The following is a 27,099-nucleotide window of genomic DNA, read 5'->3' on the forward strand; positions in this document are numbered from 1 at the left end:
GTGATTAAATGACAAAAGTGATGACGGTGCAAAACAAAAGCGGGTGGTACCAAGACAAGAAACAAAAGATGGGTGCAGAGGAGGGCTAAATAGTTATAGCAGAGAATCATGGAAAATCAGGCAAGAGGAGAAGGCTCCCTTGGCCCGGGAATGTGGCGGAGAAAAGTGGGTCGAACCCAGCAGTGCGAACCACCTTGCCGGCAGTGTACCAATAAGAGATTCCCAACCTCAAGTACCAGCCCACACCTCCTCTGCTCCTAGTGGCTCTGGTGCAGCCACCCTCCATTAGCAGTACGTGCTGTCCCACAGACAATGGGAGCAGTGCTTAAGGTCTAAAGTATGTTAAACTCTGTGTTGAGGTCAGAAGGCTGTAAAGTGCCCAGTAGAAAGTCGAGATGCTGTTTCTTGAGCTTGCGTTGAGCTTCACTGGATGCCAAAAACAGAGAAGTCAGAGTGGGATGGAGAATTCTTCAGCAATGTTTATCCACACTAGTAGAACATTGAAATTGGGAGCAGTAAAAAGTGAAATGAAATTTGGTTTGAATGGATTAATCCTGACCTACTTTATTTACTTTTGACAATATAGGTAGCAAGATCAGTAAAATGTTCTTCCCTCCGATACATATGAAAAATAGAAGTGTCATTTGTGGCAGTTCTTTTGGACCCAAAGAAGTTATATCGAATTCAAAAGATAACCATCAGCACAGTCTTATTAAGAGAAATTTCAGCTCTTACCTTTAAGTAGTTCAGATGGTAGTCCAATAGAACGCGTGCATTGCTTATGCTTTCCTTTGTTCCAACGAACACAAAAGGAACCATGCCCTGCAAGTGATTTTTGGATTAAAATGTCATATTTAAGCCTCCGTCTAAGTTATTTTGGGGTAAAATTTCTAACATAAATCATTCTACATTTAAATACTAATGGTCAAATTGTACGGTATACTGCAAGCTAATCTTAATCCTATTTTTAACATCGAAGTCAGTAGCCGTGGTTATTTTTGTGAACTAGTCCTCAAACGCTTTCATTCTATTCCCATCAAATAAAAACAGATGGAACAGTCTGATATTTCAGAAGATTTTTTTTTACATGTGTACGTGCAAGTCCTGTTTCATTATTAATTATGAAGAACAAAGGATAAGGATACACATACACCACACTGTTCAGGGCCACAGGTTATATGGTGACTGAGCAAGTTAATTAATTTTTTTATGATGTGAAATTCCTGGATGTTTAGCTGGTGTTTTGCAGATCAGATTTATGATTCGTTCATTCCACAACCCCCGCCCCTCCTCAAACCCCCATGAAGTCAGTAGCCGTGGTTATTTTTGTCCTCGAGCACTTTGTCTATTTCCACCAAATAAAAACAGATGGAACAGATTGATATTTCAGAAGATTTTTTTTACCATTGATTTATGGGGCTGACATCTATTGCTAATGCTAAAACATTTTTAGCTTTTTCGGTCAATAAAAGGAAAACAGTAAATTCGGCACAAGGGAGCCTTCGAAGCGGATAAAGCCATGTCTGCAAAGTCTTGGCTTGTAAATTTTCATCCAGCACAGAAGGTCAAGCAAAAGGGCAGCAAAGTTTTTGTCTAACATTTACACGCCGTTAATCAGAAATGTTTGTGACCCCACCCCTGCCAATTTCTTCCCATTATCTTGAACAGTGACTCATGCAAGGGTTTACTTTCATGATCAGCAGCAGCCTTCAAATAGCATAAGCAATTCTTGTGTAAAGAAAAAACTTCTTATTTATGTCATCTTATCAACTCCCAATGTACAATGAACTATTTTCAAAGTGTAATCACTCTGGCTATGTAGGTAAATGTGGCAGCCAATTTGCACACTGCAAGGTGCCACAAGCAAATGAAATAAATTATGTTAATCTGTTTTTGGTCATATTGATTGAGGAAGGAAATTTGACCAAGGCACCAGAACTCCCTGATCTGCTTTGAATAGCATCACGGGATATTTTACATCTGTCTGAACAAGCAGATACTACCGCAGTTTATTATCTCCTCTGACAACACAGCACCTCATCATCAGTACTGAACTTAAGTGTCGGCCCAGATGATGCATTCAAACCTTCAGTGGAACTTCAACTTTCAAACTTCCAACTCAGAGGCAAAGAATGAAAGATCTGTTCATGTTTCAGGCAGACTCTTAATTAGATTGGTCAGAGGGAAGAGCTTAGGAACCAAATTATGGCATCTTGGTGAATGGCTCACCTGGCTGTCAAAAATCCTGGTGTCTTGTGCACTGCCAACTTCAAAATGTGGTGGCGATCGTTTGACTCAGAAGATAGGCAGCCCTGAACAGCTTTCTAGGAATTGCAATGCACAGACTGTTTGCACAGATTTACAGCACATTCTTGGAGTTTAGTTTGATAAATAGTCCAGCTCTTTCATTTAGCTGTCAAAGTGATACTTCTGGAATGCTTCATGAACTCAAACCGCAGGGTGATTAGAGGAGCAGCCCTTCAATGGAAAACATTAATCCAAGTCACGAAACGCAACTGCAAAGCTAAGTTTAATCAATTCCTTGTGAATTTTGTCACTTTAAGTTTAGAAACCTTACTTTTAGAACAGAGTGCTCAACATAGCGAGAATCAAGATGACAGCGGAAAATATTTTTTTTAACACGAATAAACTTAATAATTTGATTGGTTTTGCATTTCATTTAAAACTCTTGATAGGTTTATTGTTGTTTTGTGTGAGGGGGAAAAGCTTAAAATGGGATGTCTAATTTGATTATCCATTCGATGGCCTCCTGAGATGCCGAGTGGAGAAATGAGGTACCTCCCGCAACAGATCTCAGTGGGCAGGTTGATGTGACGTGTTCCATGGTCTGGGACTCATGGTCACAGTCGCACTTCGGGTCGTCCCTCATCTTCCACTTGTGGAGCCGGTGGTCGCATCGTCCGTGCCCTGCGCGGATTGAGTCGGGCACTGCCCACTGCCCGCGAGGGACCTCTGCTGTTGGGTCCGTGATGAGGTGTTGGCTCTTTATGTTGCATATGTCCCACGATTCCGTCTATCTGGATAGTGGGTCGTTACCCAGTTTATAATCAGCAGTTTTCATCCCCATTTGTTACTTGCATATTGCTGGGTTCGTGATATGCTTAGCTGTGATTTGTAACTTTATGAATATAACATCTGAGTCAAAACAAGGGCAAGTGTGACAGACACAGTAGATGCTGTATAATTGTTTAAGGTTAATTAGAGCCAAATGACTATGCTTCCCGAGCATTTTGTATAGAATCATAGAAAAATTACAACACTGAATGAGGCCATTCGGCCAATTGTGTCCGTGCCGGTCTAAAAAGAGCCACCCAGCCTAATCCCATTTTTCAGCACTCGGTCCATAGCCCTGTAGATTACGGCTCTTTAAGTGCACATCCAAGTAGTTTTTAAATGTGATGAGTGTTTCTGCCTCTACCACCCTTTCAGGCAGCGAGTTCCAGACTCCCACCACGTCTGGGTGAAGAAATTCTTCCTCATCTCCCCTCTAATCCTTCTACCAATTACTTTAAATCTATGCCCCCTGGTTGTTGATCCCTCTGTTAAGGGAAATAGGTCCTTCCTATCCACTCTATCCAGGCCCCTCATAATTTTATACACCTCAATACCGTCTCTCCTCAGCCTCCTCTGCTCCAAGAAAAACAACCCCAGCCTATCCACTCTTTCCTCATAGCTAAAGTTTTCCAGTCCAGGTAACATCCTGGTAAATCCCCTCTGTACCCTCTCTAGTGCAATTTTTGTTTCTCCAGGAGCTTCTCTGCAGATTGCAAATGATTGGCCTCATGCTACCTGAATATGCACTTGCAGTGCGGAAACCACAGGGTTACGGACCAAGAGCTGGAAAGTGGGATTAGGCTGGGTAGCTCTTTTTCAGCTGGCACATACAAGCTGGGCCAAACGGCCTCTTCTGTTTTGTAAACTTCTATGATTCTGTATTTTTTTTCCAATAAAACGGTGACACAAAATTTACACAGAAAATGTGACACCAGGTGTGGTGCAAACCACATGCATCATTTTTAAAATCTGCCTATATCTTATAAATCTTGCAAAGATTTCCTGCCTAAAAAGACTTGCTTCCTGTTGGCACTTCTCATCACACGTGTCAAATTTTCCCCAGATCAACATTTATGATGGTAACCCATTCAGATTTAGTGTAATTGAAGGATCTGGCCTGTATTTTTCTATATTTTCCTCACAAATTTAACATTCAAAAGCACCCCCCAGTAACAGAAAAGTCCAAAATAAGGGTTTAATTATTGGGGTAGAAATTCCGACCTCCCGGGCCCGTACGAAGTGCCTATGGACCCGGGGAGACATCGGAAAAGCCGGTTTTCAGCGCGCAATGTGCATGGTGCTGAAAACCGGCTTTTCCGCGAAGGCTCTTCTCCCGGAGATGCGTTGGATCGGTTAAGAGAATTCTTGACAGGTGGCAAGTTCCGGGTTTTAGTGCATGTCTAAACCTGGAACTTGCGTGGCCCCTCCGGGCGCACATGCACCTCGTAAGCACCTATTTTATTTAGCTACTAACGGTTTTTGCTCAGTTGTTTTTCAAAATTATTTGACGAAAAACTGGAGGAAAAATTTCAACATCTTAAGGCAAAATTCATAGTGAATAATTTGTAAACATGCATATCTGTGAGGAAAAACTACTAATTAATTACACATCTCTTGCAGCTTGTGTTCTATAAATTTCATAAAGTATATTGACCAGTGAGAGAGAGAGAAAAGACTTCCTTATGCTAATTTTAGTTCAATTCTTTTTTAAAAGTTGAGTTTTGAAGACACTCGTGTTTTGTTGAGCTAGAAAAGGCTAACTGGTCACACCTACAGACAGAGGGTCTAATTTCTAATACCCATGAGACAATAAGAGAGAAACAAATAAACTGTTTATTCCTCATTTTAATTTGATTTCTTAAAAAAAAACAAATTGTCTGGAAGGATAAATTCTGGGATCTGGGTTGGGTTTACATTAATTTTGTGGCTAGGACTCAAAAAGCCATACAACCAGTTTCAACAATTTGTTACTGCCCAGAATATCCCACAAAACCCCCCTTTTAGGTCCCACATTATTTTGGGGGTGGGGGGAAATTGCGGTCAGAGGCTTCCTTCGGGCGAACACCTCCGACCCAATTTCTTTTACGAAAATACCTGGTGGTCCAGGAGGAACGTAGGATTGCGGTCGGAGGCCTAGTTTCACAGTCCAGCGTACGGGAGCATGTCTTCGAGGTACGTATTTGTGTCCTGAGATTACGTGAGCCTGGGCCACCAATGAACATCTAGTATTCTCATTGATAATAATGGGAACTCCATTTGTACGAGCTCCCATTACTATCAATAAGAATACCCCCCAAAAACAAAAAAACATTTTAAAAACACCTCACAAATTTTTTTGAATTTTTTTTTTTTTAACGTGTTTTAATAGGGTTGAAAATAAACTTATCTTAATGGACAGGGTTTCTAATATAAAAATTAGTGATTACATTTAATTTCTCTATGTTTTAAAACTCTTACGCTGCGTTTACCAGGCGTAAGGTTTGAAGGACATTCGCTGGGCAAGAGTTGGGCAAATAGCCCAATCTCTTCCGCGCGGATGTCCTTCCTGCGGGGATGTGTAGAATTTGTCTGAAGAAATTTTGACAGATCGCAAAAGCGGTTTTCGGTGCATGCGCATTGCGCGCCGAGAACCGGCATTTGTGAGGCCTCTTCGGGTGCATGCGCACGGGAGAGGCCGCAATTTTCGGCCCAAGATTGATTGTTACTTGTTCTTTGCTAGTTCAGGAATGAAAGCCTTAGGAAAAAATAAAGAGGGTTTTTGTATGGGTTTTCTGTTGGTTACTTTTCAGTCATTGGGACTTTTTGCTTTGTTTATTTAGTTAATTAGATATTTAATTGGTAAGTTGATAGAAAAGTGGTTAGTTGAGTCAGTTATAATTATTTTGCTCTATGGATAAGCGATGCTTTGGAAGGGTAACCTCTGAAGCATGACAGTTGAGATGTGATGCCTCTGGGTCACATTTTTAGGCACAATACCTTTCCAAGGTGTGATGTAATGAATGCGTGCCAACTCAAGCCTTTTAATTTCATGCTGGCAAATCTCCTGTAGCACTGCTCACAGCAAGTGAGAGATAATGCTGCTTTGTAAGGACAGGAACATTGTGCCATGTAAAATACAATGCATTCATTGTGTGCTCAAAATGTAGGTGTATGCGTCTAAGGATACAAAATCTAATTGCTGTTAAGTAAACACTGCGTGAGTTCATACAAGTCAATTAAGAGACTTCAGACATTCGAACTCTGATATTTGGTGTCCATACTTTGTTTCTTCATGGTTTAAGTTTCAGCTAGAAGTTTCAATTTACCAAAGATGCATTGCAGAGAGGAAACTGCACTGGAGATTTGTTTTAAAAAATATCACCAAGGTATTTCCTGTGGTATTGCTGCAGTAATTAGGTAGGCTCTTATAGAAAGATAGGGATGTGATGCCATGAATTATCAGGGACAATGATGACCATAACTCCTTCCATTTTTCTGCATACAAGTAGCCACGATTATGATGTTCATTTACCTGTGTATTTAATCTTTATCTCACTTAAATAAACCCAGATACTCAGAAGATGGTAGGCAACAAGTAGCAGATTGGAGACAAGGATGTTGAGTTTAGCAATACCTCTGCCAGGTTGAGTAGCAGATACAAGGGGATGGACTCTGATAGCATTGGGGAGTGGTGCTGGATTCGTCTCAAATCCAGCAACCTTGGACCAAGACTGTGCTGATTTTCCCAGATTTCAGACAAGAAAATCAAGAACGTACGCATGCTACCGACACAGACAAAGTACTAATGGTGGTGTGGGTCAGGTCAGGTCGGGTCGAGGGTCATTTGACAAGGCTCGGACCGATCGCATGCCATTTAAAACATAGCGGCGAAGCCGATAACTAGTCTGGCCTGACTGTTTTTGGACAATAATTCCGGATTTTATTTTGCTGGTTATCAAATGGGGTTTTCTCAAAAATGTCCGGTTTTCAGACAGCTGGATTTGAGACGTCGTACCTGTATTATGATGAGGAAACCTAGGACTTAGTAATAACTAGGGGGTGGAAGATAGGGTTTTATTTACTGGAAAATGTGGAGCTCAGTTTACTAGATGATTCTTGGGTTTTAGAAACATAGAAAATAGATGCAGAAGGCGGCCATTTGGCCCTTCGAGCCTGCACCACCATTCAATATGATCATGGCTGATCATGCAACTTCAGTACCCCACTCCTGCCTTCTCTCTATACCCCCTGATCCCTTTAGCCGACAGCAATGTGGCGGCGGGGATGGGGTGGGGGAGGGAGGAGTAGGCACAGGATGGGCAACATGGGCGAAGGTGCTAGGTTCCAAAGCACAAAGAGGGATGGTCCTCAAGTCTATGAGATGCTGGACTGGGGGAGGAGATACATTTTGGGGGTCCGGCAGCTGGAGGACAGGCATGGTACATCATTTGAATTCATCAGCAGAATTCTGTAGGACTTGGACTAGTGCATACTTGGATCAGATACATTTTCCTCAATAGCAAGCTGTAGTATACCATGCATCGAACTATCACAACAAAAGCACAACACACCTCTTCCCGTGGAATCTTTTTATCACCATCTCCTTCAATTCTCACTCGGACAACTCCAGATTTGTCTACAATTTCTTGTATGAGCTTCCCGTTTTTGCCTATTACTTTTCCTGGGGAAGAAATGGATTACACAGATATTCAGTTACATTTTGTAAATTCAACAATAAATAATATTTTCTCAAGTGCATTTCTTATGTGATGGACTTACCTACTAGATTCCTCGGTACTTGTACAGAGTCTTCTGTAAACTCGAGATAATTCCTGGCCTGCTTGACTGCCTCCTGGTCCTATAAATCAGATTGATATTAAAGGAAGAATGTCGCCTAGAGAAAACATTAATTTCAACTAAATTAATGATATTAATGTTACCATTTCTGTATAAAGTTATACTGCAATGCTACTTGTACTGGGTTTTTTAATGCCAATTTTCTCCCTTTTCTACTAAAAGCATTGATTCCTTGTTGTGCAAGATGCTCGGGGTCACCTCCCAATACCTTGCTTAAGGAGAGACATTGTAGGTAGACATGCAAACTATTTGAAAATGGGAAATACTCATGCAGATACCGACGGCAAGTTACCTACCTTGAAGGGGCCTCTTCAGTTTCCAAATGAAACCTTCTTCCACATGATAAAGGAGAAAGCCTCAATGGAAGGGCAACATGAATAAAGTACCTTTAAGACAGTTTTGACGTCAACACTCTCCCTTCTTGCGCAGTTTAAAGGTGCATCAGCTCTTTCCCAGAGGAGGATGAAGAAAAATATATTAAACGTAACTATGTACCGATATAACTATAGGAGGGGGATTAAGGGCAGCGTGGCACCTCTACATGAGGAGTGCTTTCATTCAGAGAACAGGGGAGACCTTATACGGTCAGCAAAACTTCCTTTCTTCATCCACATAGCATGCGATTCTAAACTAGCCACACTAGGGGGAGTGAAAAAGCAGACTTTCTGATCTGGTCAAAACTCCCATAAACAAAGCACAATCACTAAATTGCAAATCATCCTTAGGTGAAATGTCCATAATGCAGAATTAGGTGCAAGAAAGTACCGAACCTCCACATATTGTTCACAAACTCATTATATTTACAAAGTCAAGACTTAATGGAATAATACTTGTTATCCAAAGGTTTCACACCTACTAGAGTTTAGCCAAACAAAATATATTAATTCAACTGTTTGTCCAGTACCTTCTGAGTAGACTAAAGCCCTTGTGCACACATCCCAAAAAGGCTACATTTATAAACTGAAAATGTAAAAGGATAAAGACCTTTCAGTATCTACATAATGGTATATATACTCCATTGCCAATTCATGCGGAGATGGGTAAACAGTAACTTTCTGTTGGAGACTAGCTTAGGTGAGAACTTGAAGTGAAGTGTTTTCATAGCCGAATGCAAATAAAGCAGAGCTCACCAGCCACAACTGCCTGTAGTTTATCAATACTCTTAAGATCAAGGCAACTAGAATCAATGTTTCCTCTAAACTGCATGTGTGCGTGGCCCCTCAATAATCTGCAAGGTACCATGCAGGCCACTCACAAGCTTTTCCATTTGAAATTTAAAGGGACTGTGAATTAAAATAAACAGGCTGCGCACAACAAAGACAATTCAGAGGGAACATTAACTAGGATCATAGTTCTCCACACAAGCAACTTCAATTTACAAGAGCACAATGGTTTGAATGGAGGAATACACAACATCACAAACCAAGTTTAATCCAACAGGGAATCAGGTAGAATTGAGTTTCAATATTCTTCTCAGAAAAGATCCAGGGACTATTCCTCAGGGGAAGCAACATGAAATGGTGCATTAAAAAACAAACTGTAACGGTTGCATTACGCTCCCTGACAAAAACGAGTTCCGAAAAACTGGCTCAGCAATGTTCAACAGCAAGATACTGAAGTCACCAATGCAATCAGAAAATCAACCACTGGGAAAGATCACTTATTCGTGTGTTTGTGTGCAGTTTTAAAAATTGCTACTTTCCCCCCATATTTTTCTTTTCCCTCCCCCCCTTAATTTATATGTTGCATGACAAATAACTGGGAAAATCAACTGGCCTTAATTTACACATCCCAGGCAATTTACTTGCATCATTAAAGCAAAAGTGTATTGGTACACAGGAAAAACAATGGACAAAAAGGACCAATAAAAGACTTACATTTATATAGTGCCTCATCTTATCTCTCTGAAACATGTCAAGGTAGTGGGAGTGTTGTAGGCAGCACTGTCGCCATTTTGGATTCCACAATAGCAATGGGATAAATGATCAGTTTTTTGGCAGTGCTGACTGAATGTTAGCTAACTCACCAGAACCCACTGCCCGCTTTTAAAATAATACCACAGAATCTTCAACATCTACCTGAACAGGCAAGACCAGATCTTGGTTTCATGCTTCATTTGATGGACAGTGCCTCTGAGAATGCAGCGCTCACACAGTCCTGCACTGATGTGAAAACCTTGATTACGTGCTCAAGTCCTGGAGTGGGGCTTAAGCCCACAACCTTCTGGCTCAGGGGCAAGAGTGCTAGCAACTTAGCCAATGATACTTGTACATCAGCAGCAGGAGATTGAAGGGCAATTTTTCTCACTGTGTGCCAATGATTGAAGAATTTAAAGCTTTGTCTGGCGCCTGTCCACATTCACACAGTTGTGACCAGGGAAGAAATGCAATCAGTAAACCTTGTGCTTAGCTGGAGAAACAATTAGTCCGAACCTATGCTCCCTTTAAGCTGCGCAGCGCTCTCGACCACTAACGCAACTGGCTCTCCAATAGGAAAAAACGCACATGCGCAGTATTTTGAATGGGCTGTGCACCCAAAAAAGAATTAATGGGAAGATTGGTTGTTAACGGAACCAGACTGGAATATCGACTGTGACACAACCTTTTTTCTAGTCGTGCCCAGTGCTTTTGCATTTGTTCCTTGGGCCACACTTCCTCATAAAAATAAGACGGTATTTACTTGCTATGCTGATTATTTCAGAAACGTCTACACGTCGAATTGCAAGCCATGAAATGTATTCCGACACCAACGTTAACTTCACAATCTGTTCCCTTATAGAGCTCCAATCTTTTGGTTTCATGTCAGTTGGTAACTGAAAGATGCTTACAAAAGGGTCTACGACCTAAATACAGGTTCAATCTCCCAAATCTGGAAAGCTTGGGACCGAGGTCGATCCGGATTTGGGGTATTTCCGGATTTCGGAACTCTTCGGCCGGCCGACTTTCGTGTACACTGTACAGGACCTGTATTTTCCAATTTATCGCTATAAACATAAGAACATAAGAATTAGGAACAGGAGTAGGCCATCTAGCCCCTCGAGCCTGCTCCGCCATTCAACAAGATCATGGCTGATCTGGCCGTGGACTCAGCTCCACTTACCCGCCTGCTCCCCGTAACACTTAATTCCCTTTTTGGTTAAAAATCTATCAATCTGTGATTTGAATACATTCAATGAGCTAGCCTCAACTGCTTACTTGGGCAGAGAATTCCACAGATTCACAACCTTCTGGGAGAAGAAATTCCTTCTCAACTCGGTTTTAAATTGGGTCCTCCGTATTTTGAGGCTGTGCCCCCTAGTTCGAGTCTCCCCGACCAGTGGAAACAACCTCTCTGCCTCTATCTTTTCTATCCCTTTCATTATTTCAAATGTTTCTATAAGATCACCCCACATCCTTCTGAACGCCAATGAGTAAAGACCCAGTCTACTCAATCTATCATCATAAGGTAACCCCCTCATCTCCGGAATCAGCCCAGTGAATCGTCTCTGTACCCCCTCCAAAGCTAGTATATCCTTCCTTAAGAAAATTGACCAAAACTGCAAGCAGTACTCCAAGTACGGCCTCACCAATACCCTATACAGTTGCAGCAGGACCTCCCTGCTTTTGTACTCCATCCCTCTCGCAATGAAGACCAACATCCCACTCGCCCTCCTGATTACCAGCAGCACCTGCAAACTAACTTTTACGGATTCATGCACAAGGACCCCCAGGTCCCACTGCACCGCAGCAGCATGTTGCAATTTCTCCCCATTCAAATAATATTCCCTTTTACTGTTTTTTTTCCCCCAAGGTGGATGACCTCACATTTTCCGACATTGTATTCCATCTGCCAAACCTTAGCCCATTCGCTTAACCTATCTAAATCTTTTTGCAGCCTCTCTGTGTCCTCTACGCAACCCGCTTTCCCACTAATCTTTGTGTCATCTGCAAATTTTGTTACACTACACTCTGTCCCCCTCTTCCAGGTCATCGATGTATATTGTAAACAGTTGTGGTCCCAGCACCGATCACTGTGGCACACCATTAACCACCGATTTCCAACCCGAAAAGGATTTATCCCGACTCTCTGCTTTCTGTTCGCCAGCCAATTCTCGATCCATGCTAATACATTTCCTCTGACTCCGCGTACCTTTATCTTCTGCAGTAACCTTTTGTCTGGCACCTTATCGAATGCCTTTTGAAAATCTAAATACACCACATCCTCTATCCACCATGCTCGTTATATCCTCATTGAATTCCAGTAAATTAGATAAACATGATTTCCCCTTCATGAATCAATGTTGCATCTGCTTGATTGCACTATTCCTATCTAGATGTCCCGCTATTTCTTCCTTAATGATAGCTTCAAGCATTTTCCCCACTGCAGATGTTAAACTAACCGGCCTATAGTTACCTGCCTTTTGTCTGCCCCCTTTTTTCAACAGAGGCGTTACATTAGCTGCTTTCCAATCCGCTGGTACCTCCCCAGAGTCCAGCGAATTTTGGTAGATTATAACAAATGCATCTGCTATAACTTCCGCCATCTCTTTTAATAACCTAGGATGCATTTCATCAGGACCAGGGGACTTGTCCACCTTGAGTCCCATTAGCCTGTCCAGCACTACCCCCCTAGTTTTAGTGATTATCTCAAGGTCCTCCCTTCCCACATTCCCGTGACCAGCAATTTCTGGCATGGTTTTTGTGTCTTCCACTGTAAAGACCGAACCAAATTAATGTTTGAGGTCTCAGCCATTTCCACATTTCCCATTATTAAATCCCCCTTCTCATCTTCTAAGGGACCAACATTTACTTTAGTCACTCTTTTCCGTTTTATATATCGGTAAAAGCTTTTACTATCTGTATTTATGTTTTGCGCAAATTTACTTTCGTAATCTATCTTTCCTTTCTTTATTGCTTTCTTAGTCATTCTTTGCTGTCGTTTAAAATTTTCCCAATCTTCTAGTTTCCCACTAACCTTGGCCACCTTATACGCATTGGTTTTTAATTTGATACTCTCCTTTATTTCCTTGGTTATCCACGGCTGGTTATCCCTTCTCTTGCCGCCCTTCTTTTTCACTGGAATATATTTTTGTCGAGCACTATGAAAGAGCTCCTTAAAAGTTCTCCACTGTTCCTCAATTGTGCCACCGTTTAGTCTGTGTTTCCAGTCTACTTTAGCCAACTCTGCCCTCATCTCACTGTAGTCCCCTTTGTTTAAGCATAGTACGCTCGTTTGAGACACTACTTCCTCACCCTCAATCTGTATTACAAATTCAACCATACTGTGATCACTCATTCCGAGAGGATCTTTTACCAGGAGATCGTTTATTATTCCTGTCTCATTACACAGGACCAGATTAAGATAGCTTGCTCCCTTGTAGGTTCTGTAACATACTGTTCTAAGAAACAATCCCGTATGCATTCTATGAATTCCTCCTTAAGGCTACCCCGTGCAATTTGATTTGACCAATCAATATGTAGGTTAAAATCCCCCATGATTACTGCCGTTCCTTTTTCACATGCCTCCATATTCCCTTGATTATTGCCCGCCCCACCGTGAAGTTATTATTTGGGGGCCTATAAACTATGCCCAACAGTGACTTTTTTCCCTTACTATCTCTAATCTCCACCCACAATGATTCAACATTTTGTTCATTCGAGCCAATATCGTCTCTCACAACTGCCCTGATATCATCCTTTATTAACAGAGCTACCCCATCTCCTTTCCCTTCTTGTCTATCTTTCCGAATTGTAAGATACCCCTGTATGTTTAATTCCCAGTCTTGGCCACCCTGCAACCACGTTTCTGTAATTTGTGATGATTTGTGCCGTCAACTCATTTACTTTATTTCAAATGCTGCGTGCGTTTAGGTAGAGTGTTTTAATACTAGTTTTTAAACCATGATTTTTAGTTTTGACGCCTCCTGCAACCCCTTTATATTCATACATATTGTCCCTTCCTATCACCTTGTGGTTTACACTTACCCCAGTGCTACTCTGCTCTGTTGCCTCCTGCCTTTTGCATTCTTTCTTGGGGTCCTGTTCATCTGAGCTCTCACCCACTCTAACTAGCTCAGAGCCCTCTCCTGGGTTCCGAATACTCCTCGCATTAAGGCACCGAGCTTTCATGCTTGCCTTTTTATTACACTTTGACCCTTTAGAATTTTGCTGTACAGTGGCCCTTTGTGTTTTTTGCCTTGGGTTTCTCTGCCCTCCACTTTTACTCATCTCCTTTCTGTCTTTTGCTTTTGTCTCCATTTTGTTTCCCTCTGTCTCCTTGCTTTGGTTCCCATCCCCCTGCCATATTAGTTTAACTCCTCTCCAACAACACTAGCAAACACTCCCCCTAGGACATTGGTTCCGGTTCTGCCCAGGTGCAGACCGTCCGGTTTGTACTGGTCCCACCTCCCCCAGAACCGCTTTCAATGCCCCAGGAATTTGAATCCCTCCCTGCTGTACCACTGCTCAAGCCGCGTATTCATCGGAGCTATCCTGCGCTTCCTACTCTGACTAGCACGTGGCACTGGTAGCAATCCCGAGATTACTACTTTTGATGTCCTGACACCTTAATGGAGATGCTTCTGAGAAGACTACACATACAAATGGATGTCTTAAACCCTGTAATACCACTGGATGCCCTTGTAATTAAAGAGATACCCTGTACAGGTAATACAATTTCACTTTGACTTATTTTCGATCTCTTGCAGTAGTCCGGTTTAATGACTATAGCTGTTCTGCATTGGTTGAATATGCTGAGCACTGAGTCCAAGATTCCTGGATGTCTTTTGGTTTTATCCTTCACTATTTTTAAACCATACATGGAATACAGGTGTCACTTACTTTTACTTATTGTGTTCAGCACCTTAGATTTGTCATTACTGTATTAAATTTTCGCTTTCAATGATCTGCCTAGATGCAAATTTTATCCAACACAGTCTGTAATTTCTGAGCTGCCTCTTCTATACCACTGTCCCTCCTAGTTTGCTAGCATATTCAAATGTGAGATGGTTCGGGGTCATGGGGCATTGCGATCGCAGCTTCGTATTTACACGGTTTGAAAACAAAGGCCTGTTTTGGGAACCAATTCCAGACGACTACGGTGTACCTGTATTTTCTAATGCGCCATTTAATGGCGAGTGTTGAGCAGCTATGATCACTGGGAAAAAAAATGTCCGGTTTTCGGACGACTATTTTGTATTGCGCCGTTTAAAAAATACAGTATGCGCGCCGTTTAAAAAAATGTCAGTATTTCGGAACATTATCTGGATTTCGGACGACCCCTCCATGGATCAGCGCGATTTCGGAACATTCCAAATTTTGGAACTCCGGATTTAGGAAGTCGAAACTGTATTCGCTTAGTTTTGTTTCGAGGTTTTGACTGATCTGTGTATTTCAACGTTAAGTTTTGATTTATGAAGTATTCTACTTGTGCTTTTTCAACCACTGTACTGTTCAAAAATTACATCAAGCAACAGAGGAGTAAGTGCTTTGAAAAGTAATAACAAATCCAAATTGCTTCCTGCCACCATGCTTCGTTCTTCAGTCAAAAGGACGAAGGGCTGTAGACTTCTGCATAGCTGTAATGCCACCTGACGATCTCCGAAGGCTTCATGTTGTTGGACTAGAGAAGTCTCATCAGTCTTACCACTGCCCCCACACCCCATTTCACTGACATGGTGCCCCACACCGCTACATCAAGTTTACTTCAACAGCCCCTCCCTTCCCTGCGACCTTTACTACCAAGAAGCACAAGAGCAGCAATATCATTGGGACTGCAATAACATCCAAAGTCCCTGCAAATCAAACACCACCCTGACTTCGGCACACATCTTCATCCGTTTTGACCATCACTAGGTCAAAATCATGCAATTCCCCAACATCGTGGGAACGCCATCACCTCAAGGACCTCAGCGGTTGAAGGTGGCCCACCAGCACCTTCTTGGAGAAATTAAGCACAGGCAAGAAAGGTAGCCTTGCCAGCATCACACACATTCCATGAGTAAACAATTAAAATTAATTAACAATGCAAGATCTGAGAATTTGACCAATGAAGGCAGGCAAGTTCAAACATAAAACACAGACACATTGATATTTTCTATTCAGAGTACTCCCCTCAACCTCGCTCCATCTGTTCAATAAGCCATAGTAACACAAAACAGCAAGGCCAGTTAAAACAGTTACTTGAAGAGAAGACCAAACAAAATTGATGGCCTCCATATAAAAAAATTCTAGAACTGGGTTAGGGTACAAGTATTCTGAAGTAAACCCTCTTTTAAGGCCAATTTAATCCTGCATAACTTGAATCCTATTAGATGCGACACACCCCAAGACTTTCCTAATTGCTCCTATCGATCAGTGATATCAAAACTGCAAACTGTGGATGACAGTCAGGCCAAGACCTGCAATCAGCTTGAAAAGCCCAGGCAACTCAGTCCTATTTACACTTATTTAATTTGTCTGGTTTTGAATGTTTTGGCCTGGAGATTGGATTGGGCTGCTCCCAACACTGGTGAATAGACCCCGAATTCCAAACACGAAAATCTGTTCAGTTCCTTGACATTTATATAATTGAATGGAAATATGGATTTAAAGGAGCAGACCATAATTGAGCCTGCTCCACCATTCAATAAGATCATGGGTGATCTTCTACCTCAACTCCACTTTCCCGCCCAATCCCCATATCCCTTGATCCCCTTAAGAGTCCAAAAATCTATTGATTTCAGTCTTGAATGTACTCAACGACTGAACCTCCACAGCCCTCGAGGGAAGAGGTTCCAACCCCCCAAGGGAAGAAATTCCTCCTCATCTCAGTCCTAAATGACCGATCCCTTATTCTGAGACTGTGACCCCTAGTTCTAGACTCTCCAGCCAGAGGGAAACAACCTCTCAGCATTGACCTTGTCAGGCCCACCAAGAATTTTTATATACTTCAATGAGATTCTCTCTCAATCTTCTAAACTCCAGAAAATATACTCAATCTCCCCTCATCCCATTTAAAGGTTATTATATGGCTGCTGAAGATCTACGGCATGCACCAATGAGGCCCACAAAGACAAAGAGCTCAGAAAACGGCTTTATCCTTTCAACATATTCTTCAATTGAAACTGGTGTGCTAAATTTATTAAAATAAATTAAACTCAGCAGTTAACGCCGGTGTAAATATTAAACACACACACTTCCATTCATAACAGTATTCTAAAGGAACCCACCTCACCGTAGATGTGGAAAGTGCAAGTCTCCTCATCCAGTTCGATTGCAGTGACGCCCGGCACTTTCCTAGCTTGCTGGATGTTGGCTCCGTGGGTACCGATGGCAAGGCCCATGAGGTCTTCCCGTACAACGAACTGCTCCTGGAAGCGCGACGCAAGCTGCCGAGAACTCTAAACAAATGTAAACAAGCACAGCAGATATAGTATCACTAGAGGCACTGCAGCATCATCCAACAACATTCATCTTGGCAAATTGTTATGACAAAACAAATAAAGGAACCTGCCCTTTATTCCCAACTTTTCAGTTGAAGTAAGCTGCCAACAGTAGCAACAAAGATTTGGGTTTTGAATCCACTCTCCAGCTACAAGTTGCAACAAAAAAAACTTTTAACTAGAATCTAACTTTACATAGTGCATTACTCACTTTTCTCTCCATTAAATAGTAATCTTTTCTCAGCGACATCTTATTCTGCTGGTCAGGAAACGTATAGTCCTGCTAAGAATTATGAGTAAAGGTAAACAGACAGTTTTTTTGTCTTTATCCAAAAGAGGGATGTTAGTACTGGGAAATGAGAGCTTCCTCCCTCCCTCCCACCCCCACCCAATTGTTGATTCAGCATCAATCCCAGAACTAGGTTGTTCCATTAACAGTTTTTAAAAAAAATGGCAGTAGTTGAGGAGAGGGAAGGAAAAGGAGTGCAGGTTAGCAGAGAAGTAAAGATTACCAGCAGGGATTTTAGAGATAGGCGTCTGAAAAGGTAAAAGAAAACAGAACCTTGTAATGAATAGGTTGCAAGACATTTACAGTATAACAAAAATGCAGTTCGAAAGGACATATTGTCAGTACATCAGAAATAAAGCACATTAGATTCATTTGAAGGAAAAGCAGCAAGAGAAATTGGGAATTTGGGGAAAGAGGCCAGAGACATGAAATAACTGGAAACAGAGTTAAAGAATCAGTAGATTATTTTGTTATTAGATTACCACATAAATGTGATTCACCATTATGTCGGCTTCAAACTGCTTGAAAATGCACCAAATGAAGTGACAAAAGAATAATCAGAATTTTCTGAGATAGGTCCCAGAACTTCTTTGACTCCAGTTATTACATATTTACAGCACAGAAACAGGCCATTTGGCCAACTGGTTTATGCCAGTGTTTATGCTCCACATGAAACTCCTATCAGCTTCTATTTCTTTCTCCCTCATGTACTTATCAAGCTTCCCCTTAAATGCATCTACGTTATTTGCCTCAACTACAAGTTCCACATTCTAACTGCTCCCTGGGTAATGAAGTTTTACTGTTGTAATGTCCAAATGCCCACCCTGACATCAAGTCCTGGATGAATCAAAACATGTTGCAGCTCAACAATCGGCAAAACGGAGAGTAATTTTAACTTCGGCGATGATAAAGAAAATGGGAGATATCCGATGAGCTGCCCATTATACACCCAGCCTGATTTTCCATAGAAAAGAAAATGGGGTGGGTGCATAATGGGCGGCAAATTTCCCTCAAGGGGCCAGATTTGAGAGAGGTTTGTGACCGGGTTTTTGCCGCGATTTGATCCTCCGCGGCGAAAACCCGGTCGGGATTCTCGGGTACTGTTTGTGGCGGCGGCGCTTCCAAATATCGCTGGAGAGCAGTGCGCCGACGTGCAACAACTCAGATTGCATTTGCGATCCAGAACAGCGACAGGTCTAACCTGTCAGTGAAGCCCTGCCAGCAGCGGTAAGTATGAAAACGTGCAAAAAAGGTAAGTTAAAGTTTTTATTTTAATTTTTTTTTGCAGCAATTACTTAGTTAAGGGTCTTGTAAATGTTTTTGGAATTTTATTTTTCCCCTCCCAAGGCCTCTCTCGCAGCGCAAACAAACCCGGACTAAAGTTGCCGAAACTCGCGTTTTGCATCTTGAATGCTTGTGCACGCCTCCCTTACCGGCCTGGCACAGACATAAAGGCCGAAGGTAGTGCAGCGAAAACGGTAATTTTCGCGTATCGCTACCGTTTGCCGAAAACCCCCCAAAAGCTGAAAATCCGGCCCAAGGTATCTCATTTGCTTCTCACCAGGACCTACGCATACACCTCTGGTGCTGACTCCATCACATGTCCCTGTGGTTCACTTGGGCTGAAATACATGGCGTGCAATTTCAGCATTCCCTTTGACCCTGTGCTGAGGATGCTACCCCACCTCCAGTCAGTCTGAAAGACTTGCACATCTGACACATCTGCCCACTACACCCCAACCCCACTCCCAAATCTGCCGAGACTCTCGGCCACACCACCATCCTGAGGACTGACAACCAATGCCTTCACCCTTTTAAAAAACAAATTCAGCTCATTCTGAACTGCTCAGACACCCATCACTTCCACTGCCACCCAGCTTCAATGAATCCTTTTCAAGTTCTTTATGCTCATTGTTAAAATCCCTTTGGATACTTTTTCTCTATGGCATTTTACACTAAAACAATCCAAGATTGTAAGTGATACCTTCCACATTGTTCATTGTATCAAAGTGCTTGAACAAGAGAAGGCATAAAATACCAATTTTTGAAATTGTATTTGTTTGGACAAATGATTACAAAGAAGTAAAATTCTGCTGCTCAGAGATATTGGTCCTGAATATTCGCACATCAATAGTCAAATGCAACAAAATAAGTGAAAAGTGGAAGTGTAAATGGTTCTTCAGCGGTGATCTTATTCACCAAGATTTGAAGCACAATAAAGCAGTAATTATCACAGTTTAGCAATGATCAGCTGTTTACTGCCACGAGTAGGAAATCAGCCCCTTTGCTCCAGCAAGAAACAAGTTAAACGTGCTGAATGGACAATTTAGAGCTGGTGCTCGAAAAAAGTCCACAAAAACAAAATCATGTATTTTAATCGCAGAAGTGAATTTGATTGTAGCGAGGAGGGCAGCATAATTTGGCTCTGGTGCACGTGTGTAAATCCACAAGCTTGGGAAAAGATTATATGTCAAACCAGCAGCAAGACAAAAACAAAAGTCTAGCTTTTAAATCAACAAGCGAGCAAGATTATGCGTGGTACTGGAAAGTTAAATGTGGACTTGAAGCAGTCATGGAATCCAGACTCTTGTTTGTCCTGAAGTGTGTGGCTAGGGTGATAGAAGATGGGTCTATAAATCAATAACTTGGATCGGTAACTAAGAGACGTAGAAACAATAGCTTCTTTATAAATATTATCTGCCATTCAGTAGGTACACACAAGTAACATTTTTGACTTTCATACTCTACAGCAACCAACTATTTAACCTTGTGTTCCCTCCTAAGAACCGGCAGGGCCATCTAGATTCCAGGGCACAGTCACAAATAGCCACCACTACTATACCAGGCACCAACACAGAGGCAGAGCCACCTGGACCTTCACAACTTAATGAGTCACCAATACAGAAGCACGTGGAGAATGGAGGAGGCAGAATCTCCACAAGTTAAAGGTGGTTTGAAGAGGCCAGTGAAGGCATCCTCAAGCAGAGGCTCACAATAGGAGGCACAGTTATCAGTGGGTTCACCTTCAGTGAAAGTAGTGGAACACCAGCACCAGGCACACTATGGTGAGAGAGAGAGGCACTGGGCAGGATAGATACTATCTCAAGAAACCTCTGCCTTTACCTTACATAATGGTATCTCAAGAGATGACACTTCCATTTGATAGTATCCTGGCCCAACAGCTGGCTGAAGTGGAAATCTTGCTGAGTCAAGGACTCGATAAAATCGGTCATTATTCTACAATACTCTCAGTGCTGCGGCGTATGATGCGAAGACTACTGTTCAAAAAAGCATGTGGTTAGGGCTAGATAATTGTGGAAAAAGAATATAGTGAGTTTTGCTCACCTTAGAGACACAATTATTTTGTCCTAGCTTAAAATCAGTACAGCCACGAGGAGATAGCTAGCAACAATCGCCAAAGTAGGACACCTCAGAGGAAAGACAACAGAACCAATAACGTCAAGTAATCCTGGCCACCTTTCTTCTGGTGCTCCACTCAACAATAGCCCTCAACAAACACTGTTCAAGATATTGCTTGCCTGGATACTGCAAGGACCACTGCTGACCCTTCCACTATTCGCTGTGAGTAATCTGTAGGTCCACAGTTGGATGAACAAGTTTGTACCAATGGCACTGCTACTGGAAGCAGTACTGGAAGGGCACCATCACACACATACATAGTGAGAAGTACATGGTTAGCCAGAAGCGGCCACAAATTCCACTCATGCAAAGACGGAAATAAATGCGTTCATATCAGCACACTTGTTTGTTCCCTTAATAATAGATGACGGATCAGGCTTAGGGCAACAGTGAGTTTATGTATTGGATATGGCTGCTTATGTGACAAGCAGCTCAGCTGTGGTGGATGATTTATTGGATCCTGTAATTGTAATGTACTGTGTAATGTTTCCGATGGGTGCTATGCTGTTTTGATGGATATGCTTGTGTAACAGTACAGCCGGATCAGTATTTGACTATTTGCCTCAGCAGAGATGATTCCTTTCTATACAGCTCTTCATCTGAAAGAATGAGGTCAGTCTCCAGAGCACAAACGTCAACGTCAATATTGTTTGGTTTGGTAAAAATTTCCAACTTCTCAGCAGTGGCTCCGAGGGGAGGGGCCCAATTGGCAACAAGTCCACAGATCCTCTTAAATATATGCAGACTGGAAGGCGGCCTCTTAAATGGGTTTAAAACCCTCAGTTGATTACTCAACACCTTCATTCACTCACTCCCAATGTTGGAAAGTGGCTTTGTAATTTTTATCCCCCTTGGATGAACATACAATTCCAGTTTCCTTGCCATTTGGTCAGAAAAGTTTCCCACGTGGGACATTTCGTCCCCGAGGTTATTGGTGTGCAAGGCTTCTCAAGTACGTCAAGTACAGCAAGCAACATTAAAAGTAAAATGTAAATATTATCTTATAATGCTTTAATAAAAAAAAACTTGCATTTATATAGCGCCTTTCACGACCACCGGATGTCCCAAAGCGCTTTACAGCCACTGAGGTACTTTTTTGATGTGTAGTCACTGTTGTAATGTGGGAAACACAGCAGCCAATTTGTACACAGCAAGCTCCCACAATCAGCAATGTGATAATGACCAGATAAATCTGTTTCAGTGATGACGATTGAGGGATAAACATTGGGCAGGACACTGGGGAAAACTCCACTGCTCTTCTTCAAGAAAGTGTCGTGGGATCTTTTATATCGACCCGAGAGCAGACAGGGCCTCGGTTTAATGTCTCATCTGAAAGATGGCACCTCTCACACAGAGTGCAGCATTCCCGCAGTACTGCACTGGGGTGTCAGCCTAGATCTTAACAATTGTTTTAACAATAAAGCAGGGTTTCAAAAGCAGAAGTTATCCTGTCACAGCTTCCACCAAGTAGCCTTTCGCTCAGATTGGAAATTAAAATGGCTTATCAAAATTCCTGAACGCACTTGTATAAATCAAGTACTTTAAATATTAAATAAAACTAATGAATGACTCAGCTACACGCTACATTTTTTTCTTCTTCAATAATTATCTGTCCACAATATACTGGGATAACTGGCTAGTTTGCTGCAATTGTATCACAGTGGACATCTTCATTAAGTGGTCTCTTCTGTCGTAACCAACTACTAAACGTGAAGGCAACTTCCACCTAAATATTTCATAAGCCTAATTCGAGTAGATCTCTAAGGCTTTGCTCAAGGCAGATATATAATTTCATAACATTGGGGATGTCATCAATAAAGTATGACAGGAAGTAGGTATGACACTTAAAGGAAGTTGTGCTTAAAGTAATCCCCGAGAAGCCATGTACCTCTTATTTTTCTTCAAAGAGTGCAGCAAACAGCCAATAGCGCATGTTTGTTCCATAACACTTAGCATCAGTGATATCAATTTAAAGACTGAATCAGAGCTCCGATGCAGGCTTTTGTTGTGGTCAGTTGCTCAGCATGAAACTGAAGATCCTAGGGTATGATTCCTGCTCCGTACTATGCGGATCTCAGCTGGGCTGGCAGTGGGATCCCGCTTCCGAAGGTTCTCCAAAGATTCCTGTCGGAAACTGGAGGAGTGCACGATCAGGCTCAGCTGTGAGGCTCCCATCATGTGATGCTCAAACAGAACTGATGATCGTTGTCAAAGTTCACGTGAAAAGTAATGCCGTGTGGGCGAGGTGCCGCAGGGCTACCAGGGCCCTCGGTACTATACCTCGGAATGTGTCAGTATCTTCAGAAGAGAAGATTGGGGAGATAAAAAGGAAAGCTGGAAAAATGCAAGGTACTGTATGAGAGCTTATGATCAGATTCGGCACTATTACATAACGAGCAGAGAATATTACATGTCCAAGAAGTAGTTTAATGTACTTTTTAAAAAACAGCACCAATATCTCATGCCAACATAGGCATTTTGAGTACTCGCACATGAAAAGTGACAAAGAAATATTCAAGCAGTTTTTTTTTACAAATTGTTGATGAATTCTGGTACTTGGTATATATAATTGCATAGAATATATGCCCTTAACAGATGTTTCACGAACGTTAGAACAGTACTAAACTCCTGCCTTTACCATTACAAGCACTACATGAGTTGAAATGTGCCCATTTCCTTTCATTACCAAAAGAAAAAGGTCATCTTATGGCACCAATGCAGGATTTCAATGAACTGTCAGCGACATGATTTATAATACAATTAAAAGCTAGTCGATAGTATTCTTACCTCAACTCTAGTTGTATTTATCACCCACACACTCCCAATATTTAAAAAGGTGCAATGCGTTAACCTTGTGCAGTTCAGATGTGCGAGCCTGACCACTGCCATCAATAATCTGCTATTTGCTGATGGCCAGTCTGTAATTTCTCTCATGATAATTTGGCAGGCTTTATAGAACCTTGTGGGGGGGTCAAAACATGGCTAACCATGAAAAGGAAGAAAATAATTTTTCATTCCACAACAATGTGTCTCCTGCGTACTAGTCTTTCACAATAAGCTTTCACTTTGCACTTTTCCCCAAATTAAATCGCCAGAGAAAGGAACATTTAAAAATAAAAGCTGAACCATCCGACGTACCTCCAGCTGCTTACTGGCCTCTTCATTCCTCAACATCAGAGTCAACTTTGTCCGAATGCTTCTGAAATGCATGTCGCTCAGCATGCTTGCTCGCTTTGCTGTCATTTCGTTGGTGGACTGGAGTTTTGCAAAGAAGTGCGGCATTAGAGTCAAGTTGGTACAATAAAACTCAAAAATTAAAACATGATAAAAGCACCAAGAAAGAAAATCCCACACATACCAAAACAACTAGTTGATTACTTTCTGAATCAAAGTACACACAATAAGCGCCAATAGCCTTTTTAAAATCCTTATGTGCAGATTCGTTGGCACATCTAGAAATAATTGAAATACACAATTGGAAACACTGAGTGTGAGTTATTAAGACTACAAAATACTTAAACACCGCAACAGAGTCTAGATTTAATGTAGTAGTCATTAAATTCTTGCATTTAGTTAGAAACAAATTAAAATGTTACTTACGCACGTCTCAGGTCATCTGGGACGTCGAGTTTTATTTTGTGAAATGTGCTTTTTGTTGCAGGCTTATTAGGGTTGATAGGTCGCAGCCGTTCTACTGTGACTATTTCATTGAAAGTGGCATCACAGACAGCGTATTCTATAACATAAAACTGAATAATTTTTTTCTTTTTAAAAAAAACATTCATTTAAATTTGTGCTTTACTTCCACCTAATGCACCAAAATCAGAATTAGTGATCACAATTGAAGATTCCCCAGTATGTGGGACTGGGAAACACCTTACTGTTCAATACAGACCATAACTTATAGGTTACGTTTGGAATGCATTGTTGGGACAATGTACGCCATCTAACCTGCACCTCATCAGGCCCTAAAAGGCTTGATAGAAGCTCATCAAGAGCAACACGAGTTACTTTATTTCTCCAACACAATCACTTTCCACTGTTGCTCCCGTTTACTTCGAGAAAAGTCATTCTATGCAAATTTTAGACAAACATTTTGCAAATTAACTAATGCAAACGCCAAATTAAAAATGAGAATGATTTTATTAATAGAGTGTAAACTTCACCTTCAAGCGACCAATTTATAATATGGGGGACAGACAGTATGCCATAAACTCAATTCGCACGAAATGGCCACTGCTACCCGTCATCAGTAACTAGCATGCCCACCCACACAGCAGTTTCCACTACCTACCTATCCACTGCATGGGATGATCTGTGAAAACGTGGACAAAATAAAAGCAAATTAAGAAATTAGTCCCCCACGTGAAGGTGCCACCTTTATCAATTTCCTCGTAGCCTGCAGGCTTGCAGCATCAATAGGATTTAATTCCACAAGTTCACAGAAAATGGCATGCAGGATGAAAACCAATTTACAAAATGGAGAGGAACAGCAATTAAAGACATTTAAAACATGCATTTTTGCCAAAACTTATTGTGTAGTATTCGCAGGAACAACAAAGGAATTATATGAATCAAATATTTCAATCTTTTGATTAAAAAAAACTGGAATATAAGCAGCAATATTAATGTGTAATCAATTAAATTAATCATATTAAACTGAAACCTGGATAGATAAGCATAACAAATTTCTTACTTCACCCTTCATCATTCTAACTTTTGCCAACCACCAGCCACAAGGTTCTTTTTCATTTGCTCGAGAATACACCTGAGAAAAGAATTACAATCACTACTTTAGACAGGAAATCACAAAGAAGTTTTGCAAACGACAAAAACTGGATGCACTTTCCAAGTTGCTAAAAGTTTAAATTATTTATATTTTTGAAACACTTAACTTAATGCAGAACACAAAAACAAGGGGAGAGGGTGAAGTCCTACACCTTTTTAATATATAAATATATGCAGTGAAAGTATTGTGGTAATATGGCTGAAGATAGTTTGTTCATTCATTGTTAAATCACATGGCTCATTTGTCTATCAGACAGTTAAAAAAAACTAGTTGATCTCCCATGACATTACTCAGACAAAACTTTAAAAAAATCTTCCGACAATTAGCATTTGTTCTCCAAATATTTGTCAGTCTTTGATTTTCACTCTCTCCCTACATGTTTCCCAATCATTTCATATTGTAGTTACCTAGGAGTCTCTGAATATTCTCATGCTTTTAGCTTTTGTGCAGATATTTTCTTTCTTTTCTGTGCAAGTCTCTCAATTGCACTGGCTCTGGCACACAATTTATTGCCGTTCTCCAATTTTAATCTTGGCTTTTATAATGCACACAGTAACCAACAAAATGGTAGGCAGCATCAGGAGTGGGTACCAGGCAGGCAAGGCTTTGCAGGAACAGGCAGGTGAGAAAGTGGGGTGTCAAGACTGTTGGCGTAATCAGGGATGGGACCTGGGTTTGACACTTGGATGACAGTGGACAGAGGAAGTATTTGTAGGATATAGGGTCTGAGAAATCAGGAGGTTTCGTATTCTAGAAGGATGAGCAGTCAACTTGAAGTAGGGCCTGGTAATTAGGTTTGGAAACATAGACCGTGGTTAAAGAGGGGAGAAGGAAATGGACAAAGCTGCATGAGTTGGGGCAAAGATTGAGGCAGTGGTTCTGATACCACCTGCAACAATTGATTGAATTCCTCGGAAGAGGAAGGATAGTCACAGTTTCCCCATCCCTTTGTCCCTGCCACCTGACTGTGCTTTGCGAGTCTCCTTCACCTCAACCTTGGGCTTGGAATGGCTGATGGGGTTCTGGTCACAGCCACCAGGATGCCCCAGTCGACTCCTCAGTGAGCCAGTGCAATTGAGATCATAAAGAAAATTCAACATCTGAGAGGTATAGTCTATATTAGGTCCATTTCTGGGACATGCCACAGGAGAAAGTTTACGAGACTAGTTCCTTTTATTTATTGGTTGCTTTTTAGTACATAGAATTGAGCACCTTTCTTTAAGTAGACAGTGATTTGTAATTGGTTCAAATGTCCCATTCGCCCATTCAAATCAGCATGCTTCACACCGT

General features: G+C 41.5%; 1 protein-coding gene across 7 annotated transcripts in view; it reads right to left on the reverse strand.

Annotated features, from left to right (window-relative positions):
• The window catches only part of fmr1 (fragile X messenger ribonucleoprotein 1), an 81,543-nt gene that overhangs the window by 19,140 nt on the left and 35,304 nt on the right, over positions 1-27,099 (reverse strand). For 4 of the 7 annotated variants that reach the window (XM_070882880.1, XM_070882882.1, XM_070882886.1 and 1 more), the window contains exons 4-12: positions 25,717-25,788; positions 24,621-24,769; positions 24,379-24,472; positions 24,159-24,275; positions 17,523-17,594; positions 17,099-17,269; positions 7,834-7,912; positions 7,626-7,735; positions 736-822 (exon numbers count right to left, since the gene is read on the reverse strand). In XM_070882880.1, coding sequence (XP_070738981.1) covers positions 736-822; positions 7,626-7,735; positions 7,834-7,912; positions 17,099-17,269; positions 17,523-17,594; positions 24,159-24,275; positions 24,379-24,472; positions 24,621-24,769; positions 25,717-25,788 — 951 coding nt within the window. The remainder of the gene's footprint in view (positions 1-735; positions 823-7,625; positions 7,736-7,833; positions 7,913-17,098; positions 17,270-17,522; positions 17,595-24,158; positions 24,276-24,378; positions 24,473-24,620; positions 24,770-25,716; positions 25,789-27,099) is intronic. The other 3 variants (XM_070882883.1, XM_070882884.1, XM_070882881.1) reach the window with 2 other exon arrangements.

This window comes from Pristiophorus japonicus, chromosome 6 (assembly GCF_044704955.1).
Source record: "Pristiophorus japonicus isolate sPriJap1 chromosome 6, sPriJap1.hap1, whole genome shotgun sequence".
In the NCBI taxonomy this organism is placed as follows: domain Eukaryota; kingdom Metazoa; phylum Chordata; class Chondrichthyes; family Pristiophoridae; genus Pristiophorus; species Pristiophorus japonicus.